The sequence below is a fragment of the Protomyctophum bolini genome (genome assembly GCF_963924005.1).
Source record: "Protomyctophum bolini genome assembly, chromosome: 2".
NCBI classification, from domain to species: Eukaryota; Metazoa; Chordata; class Actinopteri; order Myctophiformes; family Myctophidae; genus Protomyctophum; species Protomyctophum bolini.
In genome coordinates, this window is record NC_137863.1 from 24999417 (window position 1) to 25015073 (window position 15657).

At 42.5% G+C, this 15657-nt stretch overlaps 1 protein-coding gene across 2 annotated transcripts in view; it reads left to right on the forward strand.

Moving 5' to 3' along the window:
- phf2 (PHD finger protein 2) overlaps positions 1–10793 on the forward strand; it is a 44632-nt gene extending 33839 nt beyond the window's left edge. The window contains exons 18-23 of one of the 2 annotated variants that reach the window (XM_080780666.1): positions 1988–2160; positions 6144–6508; positions 8232–8327; positions 8413–8522; positions 9060–9501; positions 10279–10793. In XM_080780666.1, coding sequence (XP_080636792.1) covers positions 1988–2160; positions 6144–6508; positions 8232–8327; positions 8413–8522; positions 9060–9501; positions 10279–10367 — 1275 coding nt within the window. In that variant the 3' untranslated portion in view covers positions 10368–10793. The remainder of the gene's footprint in view (positions 1–1987; positions 2161–6143; positions 6509–8231; positions 8328–8412; positions 8523–9059; positions 9502–10278) is intronic. The other variant, XM_080780667.1, reaches the window with a different exon arrangement.
- Positions 10794–15657: the final 4864 nt, after the last annotated feature.

Consider the following 15657-nt stretch of genomic DNA (forward strand, 5'->3'; position numbering starts at 1 on the left):
CCTGCCAGGTGGGGAGGCCTTCTTCCTCGAGGTCCTTGGGGTCATCGGGGTCATCCCCCACCACATCAACCTCCTCCGACCCACCCTCCAGGTGCACCTCCTCCTGGCCTACAATGGCAGCAGGGTGCTGTGGAGCCGGTGGGGCCGATATTGTGGCCGTAGGGCGCCGCAGAGTTATAAGGCGCCGTAGAGCTGGAGGAGCCACCGCTATGGCTGCTGGGCGCCGTGGGGTTGTTGGATTTAGCGGAGCTGGTGGGGCTGACGAAGCTGTGGCTGACGGCGGTTGCCTCTGCCGCTGGTCGCCCCCCACGGCAGTCTTCATCCGCTTGGCCTGATGCTGCTGGGCTAAAATAGCCTCTACCGGTACCAGCGAGAGTGACCGAGCCCTGGCCTCCCTCACTCTAGCCGGCAGGATGAAACAATTCATACAGGATGCCGGGTCCAAACTGGCCGTATGTGCATGGTCCAGACCCAAGCACAGCATGCACCTATCATGGCCGTCCTCCATGGGCATTTTCACCCCACACACCGAACAGGTGTGCACTGGACTGGCCATGTTTCTGTTTCCCCTATGTACCTAAATAATATATAGCTATGTGTTATAATTCACATCTATATGTTCATATACATATATAGATATATCTATTTACTTATTTGTATATTCAGACAACTCTATAGACGTGTATTATAACTGCATATATTTAATTTATCTATATATATAATACATGCATGTATAGCTATCTATCTATTCAGTACCTGGATGGGTATATAGATATGTATCACAGTATACTATCTATACCTATACATCTATAAGTGTGTATGTATATAGATGTGTATCACAGTATACTATCTATACCTATATATCTATAAGTGTGTATAAACCCACTTATATTGTAGACAACCTGGCAACCAGCCTACACGACGAGTGAGGGTGACAGAGTGTATTCACTAGCGCTCCCTCCCCCCACGCCGCCGTGTGACGTCAACGCGGAAGTCGGGGGTTTGTTATTGTTTTTCCTCTGTGCGGTCTGGCCGGTATACACTGTATACTATACAGCCGCGGCCCGCGATGGTCCACCGGAGGTTCACCGACGAGGTCGGTTTCGCTCTGGGTCCCAGCGCTTCTGCAGCCGGGGAGCCAAGGATCTACCAACGTGGTTGGCTTCACACTTGGACCCTCTGGCCAGTGGCCACACCGAACGCCGACCCAAGGTTTCCCCCAACGAGCAGGTTTCACCAAGGGTTGGACGCACGGACCGAACGCCGTCTCCAAGGTTTCCCCCAACGAGCAGGTTTCACCCAGGAGCGGTCGCACGGACAAACTGAGGCTTCCTCCGCAAGACGGACTCGGCACTCAGCTTGTTTGCTGTTGTTGTCGTTGTTGTTGTGGAATGTGGAGCTACGCGGCGCCCAGAGAGGAGTCGTCAGGACGACCGGCTCTCTTCTCACCTAAGCAAGGCGAGTGGACTGTGTGCCACGCAGCTGTTCTAATATATTTTTTCTGATGCGTTTCCAACTGCTGAGATAACCTAGTAACGTCTGTCTCGTGGAAATCAAAAGATCGAAGTGGCTCTGCACAGATGGGGCTTAAGTAGCCCGCTGATTGGCATCTGTGCAGGGCCACCGTAGATGATGTGTCTTAAAGAGATATCCATGTACACTGCCCCGTGGGGTCAGTTCCCGTACATATTGAATAATATGTAGTGGAGAGCCAGTCTCGAACACGATAGAGAACAACCATTCAGGCAGTCTTTTTTAAAACTCACTCTTTTGGGCCAAGCTGGTGTCGTGGTAACGGCTAGTTAATGTGATCAGTGACAGAGCAATGCAAATGCAGGAAAACATTAACGACGTTTAAGGCGGAGAGAATGGGCTACACATGTCACACAAAATGTGCATTTGGATGCAATACTTGTCCTTTGTTTTTGGTGGATATTATGGGTATTTATCTGTTGTTTTTCTCCCCCGAACCCCCTCCAAAAAACAGAGTGTCGACTCCTCAGATGAAGAATCTCTCCACATAGACACCGAGGCCAAGCCAGAGGTCACCGTCAAAGGTCGAAATTCTAAGGTCAAGAAAAAGGCCGGCAACGCGGCCGGGATTCTTGACCTGTTGCAGGCCAGCAAGCAAGTGGGCGGGATCGACTACAGTGCCAACAGGTATTGTATAACCTCACCTCAACGTCACCAGTTCCATTACATAAAGTTACACTTATAATCCCATAATACATTTTAGCACTAATCAGTGGTTCTCTGTCTTTGTTTGAGCTCTGGACTAGTAGCATATCTCATACAGTCTAGAAGCGCTCTTCCCGGGTCCAAAATGACAGACCCAAACCCTAATTGCAGCCATGAGATTCATTCAGAGATCTTTGTTCATTCGTTCTGAGATATTACAGAACCGACCCCAACACTGGTGGGAGAAATGCCGTTCTATGCCAGTTATAGGCTACTCCATAATGGAATCTAGCAACTACGACTTGGCCTACAATAATAGATAATTACATTAGATTGCATGTTTTCACCTCGCTGAAGAAGGAATCCATGATCGCACATGCTGTGCGCAGCTTTGATCCCATGGAGGTGTAATTTGATGCATACTGACACTCAGCTGTCAGCCTGGCACGCATGCACAGCTTGGCTTTTTGCCTCCTGAGTACATTTTGCAGTAAATATGATTCTAGTTCAGCCTAATCATCAGTCACACAGCACTTCATGCCTTTCTGTCCTGATCAGCACTGAGTTCTTCTCTGAGTAAATGGTTGAACTACTCGTTTAAAGCCCATCAGTGTCCCACAATATATATTAACAGTCAATCTCTAATTTCATGCTTATTTCCTACATTATGACTATTGCAGTACATGCATGAAAGAGTACAATATATCATTTAAAAACATTTCCCCATGGAACACTGTAATTATGCCATGGAGTGGTGTCCTGGACCACTTGTGGTCCAGGACACCACTGGGTGAGAAACAGTGAAATATTCACATGGACTGACTCAGCCCACTGTGCCACCAGCTACCTCATTCAGACATTCATTTCGCTCTTCGTTCTTAATGGACAGAGCCACTGACAGGCAAATGGCCGCTTCAGTGACAGATATGATCGGAGGCCCTATACTTCCGATCTCTCTAGGCCGAGAAAATCGTCTGGGAATTGAAGTAACAATTTACACAGGTCCTGTTAGCGGTTTACGTGTCGGCTCTGCATTTGTTTCATCTGCCGTAAATTTGTCAAGCATGGCGGTGGCCTGGCTCAAGCCCCCTCCCCCCCCCCACAAACCCCCCCTGTGTCCCACTGTTTGCTGTTGTTTTCCACTCTTGATGGTCCACTTCCACCACAGTGAAAGCTACAAATGAGCGACGAAGGGCCGAAGCAAAACACAGCCGAAATGTGTTATTTTCTTCAATCCCCAGCCCCCCCCAACCCGCCCCCCCCTGCGCCTTGAAAGCGGACGCATGACACAGCGATGACAGGTCACCAAATGACCAGGGATCATTATGGTCGTGCTTAAAGGAGCCTTTGTTACAGCTCACTGCGTAATGGCTTTAATAACTGCTAATCTGGACAGTCTGAATTAGCGTTTAAAACTGCTCCTATAAACGGCAAGTAGTCCATGGAGAATATTTATATATAGATATTACACACACTTTTTCTTTGGGCTAAATTAACACTTGGCTAAAAGTGGTGCAGTAGGCTAAGTGATATTCTTTGTCAAAGTAAGCGTTAAATAGCTCTACCTGTATATTCTCATACCAATTGCTATAGTATAGACTGGGTCTTCCCGTCTCTCCAGCTCTCTTTTAATTTTCATCCAATCGTACAAGATACAGTATAAACAAATAAAATAGGAAGTGATGACACAAACAAATGAGCAGACACAATTTAAAGTGGAACACAAGATGATACATTATCTTGGTGTGGTGTTCTCTCTCCTGATTGGATGAAGCATGTAATGTAACAGAACACTTGTTTATTAAAGAGCTGGAGAGACATGGACTGAACTGGTGTTACTGAACAAACATTCTATAGCAATAATTACTATCAGAATATAGAAAGGAAAGGAAAGGTACTTTGTTTACCCAGGGTAACTAGACTAAGCTCAATAACTTGTTTACAGCCAGGCCCTGGCTGTAAACAGAGCTTTTTAACCATACAATTGGTGTTGTCATTTATACCACCTTTTAAGAATTTAAGATGCCAAAAGTCAGTGCATCGCATCGACAAGGAAAAATAACAAGAAACAACACAAAACCCCCTGAATTCTCTCTCTCTCTCTCTGTTGTGTTCATTACCGTCAGTGGTGGACGTTTTTGGACTTAAGTGAAAGTATAAATTTCAAGTTACAAGTATGAGTAATTCAGTAATTCATTCAGTCTGACATAAGTCAAAGTACAAAAGTATTAGCATCAAAATATACATAAAAGCAGTCTACTCATTATGCACTAGGCCTATGCCAATTTCAGAAAAATCTGCATCATGTTATACTGGACTATATTTGTTGACCACTTAAGTTCTATTTTACACTTTGGCTATTCTAAAACAGCCGATCAGCTTGATATTATCGAGCAACTAAAGCTGTCAAATAAATATAATGGAGTAAAAAGTACAAGACTGTGTGCTGTATCCATAAATAGAAACAGAAGTAACATAAAACTGAGCACTTAGAAATAAGTACTTGAGTAAATGTAGTTTACACCACTGGTTCTCAATGTCAGGTCCAGGGACCACCAGGGGTCCAAATGGACCCTAACAGGTCTGTAACAGGTCTGTAACTCTGGTATGTATACTGTCTCAGAGTTTAAGGTAGGTTAAGTGATATTGTTTGGTTAAATCAAAAGTTTTTTGTTATAAGGTACAAAGCACTATATTCTGATAGTAATCATTGTTTTTTTTTTTTTGTTATCAAATGTTTTTTTTATTTAAGACAAAAAATCACAATAAGATACGTTAACATCATGAATGACTAAGGAAACAAGAAACAAAAAACACAAAAACAAACAATCCCACCCACCCCTCCCCCCGAGACCAAAGATGCCAAAAAATGTCAGTACTTTTACTACTGTGCAAATGGGAACAAAAAATAAATAAATGAATGAAAATAATAATAATAACAATAATAATAATGATTAAATCATGCCCGTAACCAAATCTGCAATATTAGACCAAATCTCGATGTTTTCCTCTTTTGCACCATGCAATCTTGCTGTAGACATTTCTAGATAAATGATATCTAGAAAGGTCAAAGCCCATTGGCGAAATGACAATGTATGAGGCGGTTTCCAGCGCGAAGCAACCATCTTCTTTGCGGCTGTTACGCCAGCAAAGAAGACACGAATACGGGTATTATTTAATAGCAACTGGGATACGTCATTTAATAAGAATAGAGATGGGGAGGGTGTGATGTTAATTTGTAGTATAATCGAAAGTTTAGCAGCAACCAGATTCCAAAATGTGAGGACATCCGGACACTCCCACACCATATGAAAGAATGTACCTATGGTGTTCGGAGTGCAGAAAGTGCAGTTATGGTTATTTAAAATCCGCATAGCACACAATCTGCGGGGAGTTAAGTATGTGATAGTAATCATTGTTATCTGTCTCTCCACCTCTTTAATAAACAGAAAATACATGTTCAAGTAGGTGACACAATCTCAGCCAATTAGGAGACAGAGGAGAGAGTACCCATTTATCAGCTTAATTTGTGTAGTGTTCACCGTCCAATTTTTTATGCTCACTTCTTGTAGAATTGGTATCCTGAAAAAGCACTTTCTGTGTTGAATAAAGAGCTGGAGAGACAGAGACTCCTGTTACTGAACAAACACTCTACTGTGAGTACTATCAGAAGTTAGAGCTATTTAACACTTATTTTAACCAAATAATATCACTTACCCTACCTTTAAATGAACACGGCAGATTTTACAGTGTAAATCAGGGTCCCAGAGCTGACCCACCTGTACACACTCGGAGTTACAGACCCTGTAGGTTCCATTAGGACGCCAGGCAGGTATAGTGCTCGGACCAGGCGTTTGGTTGAGAAGCAGTGCTTTATAACACCAGAGGTTGCAGGGCTGGCTCCCGGGCTGTGCGTGTAATGTCTTGTGTGTTGTGTGTTATCTTCTTTATTGACGTACTTACAGTCAGCCACCTGCATCCCCCAGCACACAGGAGGCCATCCAGGGCATGCTGTCCATGGCCAACCTGGCCTCACAGGACAGCCTGCAGCCGCCGTCCTGGAGCAACAGCCAGTCCAAGGGCAACGGCCAGTCCAAGAGCAACAGCCAATCCAAGAACAGCCAGTCCAAGAGCAACAGCCAATCCAAGAGCAACTCACATGGCGGGGGCGTGCAGGGAGGCAAGAAAGGAGGAGGAGGAGGGGGCACCAACAGCAAGCGGCCCACCAAACGCCTCCCGAAGAAGCCGCGCAAGAGCAGCAGCATGGACAGCGCAGACTTCGACGATGACCAGGACCACATGGACGCCTGCTTCAAGGACTCTGACTATGGTGACATGTCACACTGACTAGATACTAAATACAGTCAACCCATTATAAGACCTGAGGTCCAGTCTCTATACCTATGCCTTCTAAATCACTAGTTATTGCACTTTCACGATAAACAACTAAAACTAAAAGTTTAAAAATAGCAGACACAAGCTGTGAGCTTGTATATCTTCTATTTCTTTCACTGACGAGCTGGATTAGACACAAAAAAAGCTTGTTTCCATTGTGGTCCGCTATGAGACAATACAACACACAAAACAAACGATACAGTGATAACATCCATAAAACAAAAATAATTATACAGTTTAGTATAACCCCGGCTTCTGCTAATTATGTATTATTAAGGAGAAAATATGACAAAGCAGCAGTGGAACGGACAGAGACATTTTCTTTTCTTTTGTTTGATTTGAGGAAAATGATTATCTGCCATGTCTCTCTCTCTCTCTCTTTCTCTCTCTCAGCACTGCTGTTAACAGGTGTTGTTAAAAACAGCGTGACCTTGGCTAGTATCAACATGTGGGTCCTTTAATACTAAATGTGGCTTCAGGAAGTTTTCATTAGCAGTAGATGATAGGCCGCGCTGTTTACTTTGTGTGCGTTCCTTTCCAGATACACTCTTTAGTGTTGGTCCAATTTGCTACATTTTTCCCCCCGCGCAACTTCCTCCATGTGAAGCCCGTCCAAAAACAACATGGCTGACCCTCCCCGCTTGTTAATAAGCCATTAACATGAGCTCACGATGGCTTTCTCCTCTACATGCTTTCTCAACTGATTTTCTAATTAGTCATTAGTTAACACGAACGTTCCCCCGCGCTCTCATACCACCCCCACCCCACTCAACCGCCACAGTTCCTTTCTTCTCTTGTAAACAGGCCATTTTTTATCTTGATCAACCAATTATGGGGAATTCAAGTGCACATGTTTTAAACGCTGGTGTTGGGGGGGGGGGGGGGGGGGGGGGGGGGTTGCAGAAGGCAGTGAGTGGGGCGGGCAGTCGACAGCTGTCTCACAGCTGACCTGGTGGGGGGGGGGGGGGGTGGATGGAAGGAAACGAAGTAGAACGCACGCATGCGTCGCACATTATGAACAAAGTGTATTAAAGCAGTGACTCTCAACCTTTTTCCATTTCAAGGACCCCCAGTCTGATATGCATTATGCTGCAGATACAAAGTGACAGGCTACCATTCATTTTCAATGGAAGCCAGCGGCATGAAGACACAAAGCGACACCCAACGTTTGTAGCTGCTACCATTTTCCACTCGTATACAATATCTTTTGTGTGCCACTGTAATGTAAGGATCAAATATAGGGTGTTAATTCACGACAAAACAGAACATTTTTAAATATGGAGATATGGAGACAGCGACAATATTGTCCTTTATATGTTTTGCTTGCTGACCTCAATGAGCATGTTGATAAGAACTTGAACAGCGACACAGTGACAGATATGTAGCCTGTAGCTTTGTATCTTTTGTTGCTGCTGGTGTGAACGTAGCATTAGGCCAAAGACCCCCATTTAATACCCCTGGGACCCCGATCAACACTGTAGAATCAGGTCATTTAGTGTACAAATGTAACAAATGGACCATTGGGGTTTACATTTCTACACTCTCAGAGTTACAGACCCTCATGGGTCCATTTGTCTCCAAGGGTCTCCGGTCGGACCCAACACGTACATCACGTACATTTTGACTCAAATTCTTCACCTTCTTTTTTTCCCCTTTAGTTTACCCTTCGCTGGAGTCTGAAGAGGATAACCCCGTCTTCAAATCCAGATCGAAAAAGAGGAAAAGCTCAGACGACACTCCGTACAGCCCCACAGGTAAACAAAAACAGCCAAGAGGGTTCCTTCCTTACTGAAAGGTTTGGCCAGAGGTTCTGACCTGTGGGTTCTTCTGTGTTGACAGCGCGCGTGGGCCCGTCGGTTCCACGCCAGGAGAGGCCAGCCCGGGAAGGGGCCCGAGTGGCCTCCGTAGAGACCGGACTGGCGGCAGCCGCGGCCAAACTCTCCCATCAGGTGAGCCAGTGTTCATTTTGATTTAGTTTGATTTAGTCATAGCCTTTTGAATAAGATTTAATTTAGTTTTATTCATACGTTAGTCATCGGAAAGGTTTTAGCGGTGCCTCGTCTTGACGTCTTCGGTAACCTGTGCATCATTAAATAAAACTTGGCTAATCGTCTGTGGTGTCCAACCAGTTATTATGTCTATATCAGTAGTAATTTATCTTTAATTTACCCAACAATATACAGTAAAGGTAGTTACGGTAGTTACTTTACACCACTGCTGAACAAACACCTCTCCCTCGAGTCCCTCGAGTCCCTCGGCTCCTCTGCGACGCACGCGTGCAGTTAGAAGTTGATCTGTCAGACGGTTCCTGAGATACGTGAAATACAGCCACGCGCTCACGTGACAAACACACAAACAGACAGATTTGGTGCATTTACAGTAGGATCACGGAAATCATAAAAGCAGAACACACAATATTTTTTTTTAGTAGCAGGTCGCATAATACATGTATATCTTATTTAAAAAAAATATATATATATATATAGGAGGAGCAGCAGAAAAACAAGAAGAAGAAGAAGAGCACCAAAAAGAAGGCTCCTCCGGTGCATGCGGAGGACGCGCCGCGGGCGGGCGGCAAGTTCAGCCAGGACAGCGGCGGCAGCTCGCCGGAGCACCACCCGCCCCATCGGCACCACCACCCGGACGAGCAGGACGGCAGCCATGAGTCCGACCAGGAGGAGTACCACCACCACCCCAGCATGGGCAAGTCGCCGGGGGGTCCGCAGCCCATGGCGCCGGGGGTCTTCCTGTCCAACCGGCGGCCGTCCACGTCCTCCCAGAACACCAACAACAGCACCAACACCACCACTAGCAGCACCACCACCAACACCACCAACAACAACAGCAGCAGCAGCAGCAGCAGCAGTAAGAATGCCGCAGAAACAGCAGCGGCGGCCAAAGCAGACCGCGGGGCCGCCGACGCTAAAGGTGAGCTGAGGTGGAGGTGGAGGTGGAGGCGGAGGTGGAGGCGGAGGCGGAGGTGGAGGCGGTGCTTGAGCTTGTTACAATCGTTACTGAAGCGACAGGATGTCTTAGATAGACAGATCTTAGTAGGTATTTCCCCTCAAGTGTTATATCGTCAATTAAATCGTAGTGTTTTGGCAATTATTCGGGGGCCCACTTGCAATATCCTCGTGGCCCACAATTTGGTCCCGCCCCGGCACCCACAGGTTGAGAATTGCTGAGTTATAGACAGGCCTTCATTTAACAAGATAACTAAGAATAAAAAGAAGCAACATGTGAAGCAATACAGTGGTAATATATACTAGTACAGTATATAGAGTCAGTGTCAGTACAGTATTGTCCTCAGAATCGTACTTATATACCGGTAGTTCTTATATAGTATCACAGCGTGGAGTATTATCAGGAAAGGGGTGTGTGCGTGCGTATGTGCGTGCATGCGTGAGTGTGCACATGCGTGCATGTGTGCATGCGCATTTTTGCGCAATATTGTTGAGCATATTGTCAGACAAAACGTCTCCATGTTACTTATTTTACTATAGCAACATTCTTCGCACAACTGACCAAAAATATTTTGTTTACAACTATTATGCCTGCAAAGTCTTTTGTGTCAAAAAAGAAGAATGTGGCATCATTTCAGTTACAAGACTATTGTAACTTATGTTATGGCAGCAAAGATGAACCAGATGGAAGTCCTTATGTGTGTGTGTTTTTTTTCTCTCTCTATCCTTTGGTTCTTCACAGCGAAGCGGCTAAAGAAAGGAATGGCAACAGCCAAACAGAGACTTGGAAAGATTCTAAAGATCCATCGAAACGGAAAGCTCCTTCTGTAGCCCGCAGTAAGACTGTCGTAAGACGCAAACTCACCCTTCTTTAAAAAGCCAACCATTGACAAACAAACACAAACAAACAAACTGAAAAACAGAGGAGGGAACAAACGGAAGACAGAACGAAGAAGACGCAAAAATCATGCATTTCTTTCCTCCGAATTTCTAAGAAGAACATCACTTCAGATAGGTTTTTGCCTCTTACTTATACTTTATAACTTTCAGATATTAAAAGTGTACAGAACCTACTATAAATATTTTTTAAGAGAAACACGTCTCATTTTACTACAGCTGTCCGTTTATCAGGGGTTGCAAAAAAAAACAAAGAGAGAAAATATGAGAAAAAACAAACAAAAAACAGGAAGTTAGAAATACATTGCAGTCATTCCAAGACTTTGTGAAAGTATCCCTTGCATGTATTCAGTTGCATGTGCGCTCGGGGGTGGGGTGGGGGTGGGTCTTGGGGGGGTAGGGGTGCTTACAGGTTAACTCCTACTATATATGGATGCAGCTTATCATTGCCACTAAACCATCCGTTGATTTATGATGGAATAATTTATACTCCCGTCGCGTGACGCAGCGCGGTTCGCCAGCAAGACCCGAATCTTCGAGTGTGTTAGGTTAGACTGAAGATCAATGTCTTGTCGCCGAGAGATTACTTATAAATTACCGTATGAATATTGAGCTTTAGAACGATAGATAAGCAGGACTTGTCCCTCCATTCTGATCCACTAGTCTGTGTCATAGACCCACAGCTTTCAACCTGGTGGCTGGCCTATCTTTGGCATTGTTATTATAGGAAATGTATGCCGTAGGACATTTTTCAAAAATGTTTCCCAAATAGCAAAAATGTTGAATGTACAAGCTCACAACGTGCCACGACGATGCGGACCGCTGTGAGCTTGTCGTTCTGCTATATGCTTGGTATTCGGCGTACAACAAAGTATATACTGTAGGACCTAAGTTGTTAATTCAACCTTCATCTTGTGTTTTTTTTTGTCACACTTTTATTTGCAAAGCACTATCAGTGATAATATTTATTTATGTTAAGGACAGCACTCCAAAACGGCACTTATGAAAACAACAGCAAAGCACAAAGGACAGACCCTTACCGGAGTACTGTCAGACCTAACAATGGATCACGCCGTTGAATCGTTTATCTTCCGTCTTCTTTTTCTGTTGAGGATTAAACATTTCCACCGTACGTGCGCAGTTCCATTCAGTGTAAACCATGCTGTCGTCGAAACAAAGCGTTTTCTTTTTACCAAACGTTATCTTATGGATGGACTGCTGAAATGGAAACATTGGTGGAAACATTTGCAGTCGTGTAATTTTTAATTGGGCCTTATTATGCAGCTGTTAACCCGTTAGCTCGTAGATGCTCCTCTCTCACTGACATGAAGGGGAAACAGTCAAGTCTGAATGGTATTTGTACGCAACACCATTGAATGACACAAGTATTAAATAAGTGGTTAATCAGACTAATCATCTTAGTCAATTATAGAAAATCAATTGAAAATATTTTACGTTGCTTCACTGATACCTTTTTTAATCAAAAAACATGCTTCGCCATTATTCGTCTGATCGGAATAGAAATTGATGGAGTAATTGCAAAGAAAATGATCAATTGTTTCAGCCCTATTATGGTCCCTTACAGGTCCATCTTTACTCTCCAACTACCACTCCAGATTTGACTGTGTAGGATTAGTGAATCTCCAACACTAATCGGGGAGAGGAAGTATAGTGAATTATATTAATGATGATAATGATAATTATGATCGTCATAATTATCATAATGATAAGCCTCATCCATGTCAGTTACTATGGTTACATGGGGATACTTTCTAGCTTCTCTTGCTTTCCCAGGCAACACCATCATCATCATCATCATCATCACATACAGGATGTAGAATGTAGCTTGTACATAGCCTTTCAAATTAATACTTTTTGTATCCTTTTTTCCTTTACGACTTAATTCTACATTTGTACCAATTTTTGCTAATTATGAACAAATACATATATATATATGGATATATAGTCATGACTTTTCCATTTTGGAGCCTTTGTTTTTTTTATTAATGATAGCAGAGTTCCGTTTTTAAGCATTTTATATTTTCCTTTTAGTTTTTTTTCTCGTTGTTTTTGACCGAGGTGTTGCCTGGAAACCAACGGAAGAAATAGTACATTTATCGTCATATGGCCTTACATACACAAAGCTAACTGTATTGTGATTCCGTTCGAACAAGAGACGAAGCTTTGGGGTGGGGGGTCGGGTGGGGGGTGGGGGAGACAACAAAAGGCAAACAAAACAAAAAAAACACAAAAAACAAAACAAAAAAAGTAACCTTAACAAAGTTTCTATGACCAGCCTCTTGTTTGAACTCTACTATCCTAAAAGGGGGTTCAAGAGTTATTTTACTAGCACCTTGTGAAGTGTTTCAGTGTCAGTGATGTAATTTATTAATGTTTGTAGCTTTTTTATACTTGTACAATTCTTAAGAGAGTTTGTTTGTTTGTTTTTTTGAATATTTCATTGACTTGTGAAAATGCCCTTATTATAGCAAACTCCACTTGTTTTGTTTTGATTTGTTTTGTGTGGGCAGGGTGTTTACTGGGCCACACTACGTTTTCACACACACTAGGACGTCCGTTTGTGTTAGTATACAATTTTTTATATTCATCCTGTCAACACCCTGTCAATGTTAATCATGGTCAACATTGAAGATGTTACATATTATTATTATTATTGTTATTATTATTATTATTATTATTGTTAATATTACTATTAAGCAGCTATGTCAAAGGTTCCATCAATCATGACATTTTTATTTTTTCAGAAAAGTTATGTACATTTTTAACACCGTTTTAATGTGCTATACTAAAATAGCAGTGTTTTAAGTCACATAATTATGTATCGTCATGAAATCCACTTCTTCAAAATGAGATCAAACATGTCAACAGGACATTTTTCAGGTTATTTCTTTTCTTTTCTTTGTACAAATACGTGTGATTCTTTGTGGTGGTTTATTTTTGTATGTCCAAACCTTATTAAAATGCATTTTTCACTGTGCCAGGGCAGTGAAGGAGAGCTGTTGTAGCTGTCTTCCCTTTCTGTATACTCTACAGGACGCATAGGTATTTACAACCCCTTTTTCTTATTTTGTTTTTTGACCCAAATTTATATTTTTCTGTATTTAAACGGTTCTGTTCAAGGCAACGATGACTCACTTTTCTTTTCCTTTTCTTTTCTTTTTTATTTTTTTTGTACATGGAGAAGTGGAGATAAAACTGGGATGAAACAAAGATTATTGTTGTTCAATGATGATAATGATTGTCAGCCTTGTTTACTTTTGCAATACAGTTAATGTGCAAAACCTTATTTTGTAATGTATTCCTCTACCGTCACTGCTTATGTGAACATTTCTGTACAACTACGCCATACTGTAGTCATCACTAAAACATTTTGTTTTTCCTGATTTACACAGTACTGTCATGCTTCTGGATAGAATTCTAACTCGACAGTGTCTAATTCAACAGTGAATGGCGTTGTCCGAAAGGGATTTTTCTCCTCAAAAAGGGGGTCGAGGCTGGGGGAGCCTCCCTGAGTGGTCAAAGTTTTTTGGGGCCCCCGGGACCTCCGAGGAGGAACAGCCGAAGCTTTAGCCAAGCCGTTAATTCCACCCCAGCCAAGGTCAACACCATTACAGCCATGTTAACGTACAACCATTCTCTTCATTGATGGTTGCTGCTGTGCCCTTCCTACAGTATAGCTGCTCATTTACATTTCACATTGAAGCCTAAATTATATTCTGTAGTTCAACGTGTCACTTGGAAATAACTGATCTACAAGCTAACAACACGTTGATGCATTGTTAACCTGTAGATCAGTTCTCGCTTTCAAACAAGGCTGCCATGATGTGGTTTCATTATGAATTAATGACTGGATTATAAATTAGGCTAAATAATACGTTTGGTTCACTGAAGGCTGGAGTCTTCTTCTTTGACAGAGCCAAGATTTATTTATTTTTTGGTTGTTTTTAGATTCAATTTATTCTGGTTTACTTTCATTCAAATGTCCAAGTAAATGTGAAGCTTTGTTCAAGCAATTGCAAATCACTACCACTAGATGGCATTAAAAATAGACTTTCCAATTGAAGTGGAGAAAGGTTATATTTTATGGGCAATTGTTTTGTTTTGTTTATAATCCGTTACACATACGTTATTTTATAATAATCTAACTGCAAGCCAGCAATCCATTATTCTGTATTTCAGTATAATATGCAGATTAATTCCCTCTTAGTTAGGGCAATTAAGAAGACATTAGGTATTAGAAGTAGCTCTATATCTTGTCTTGAATTTAAAAAAGAAAGTTCCATATCAAGAACATTTGACACGTATTCAGCCTAAGTAATAAATGTTGACATTCATTCTGGAAACAGTGAGTTTATTTTCTGTGTTTTCAGATGATTACACGTATGCGTCCAATATCGACTTCCGTGTGTGACTGTGTGTGTGTGTGTGTGTGTGTGTGTGTGTGATGGATGTTACTTTGGTGATCAGTGATTGGTTATTATTGCAGCTTGTTGTGGTGTATGTATGAATCCATCCATGTATTTGATCATGTCACATTGTTTTGACAATAATACATCAGGATATTATTGTTTGTAAGATAATTATGGTTGTGAATATTTTGGACAAATGTTTCATTTTTTCCTGTTGTTGATCATGTGTGTGTGTATGTGTGTGTGTGTGTGTGTGTTGTGCACTATGGCACGCACGCACACTCGCGTGTGCTTATAGTATAATTAGTATTGTATAGTATAGTATAACAAGTATAATTACTATACTTGTGAGGGCCTAATGTCTCTAATAGTAGAATTTGACAAATAGACATTGTGAGGGCAATTTTCTTGGTGCTCACGCGAGAAATGTTTGTTTCATGGTTGAATATGATTTTGTGTGTGTGTGTGTGTGTGTGTGTGTGTGTGTGTGTGTGTGTGTGTGTGTGTGTGTGTGTGTGTGTGTGTGTGTGAGTGTTTGTGTGTGTGAGTGTGCGTGTGCGCGTGCGTGTCATTGGTGAAGGGTCGTGAGTCGTGACCCTGTTTCCACCCTGCTTAGCATCAAAGTGAGTTGTTATTGTTGGCTAATTGTTAACACCAGACTTGAAGTGTTCCCAACACCACTAAATGAAACAATCACATCATTTGTCCTCCCAGACACACACAACATGAAAGGACATTTATGAAATTATTTGTGTCCAGCGAGACACACACACACACACACACACACACACACA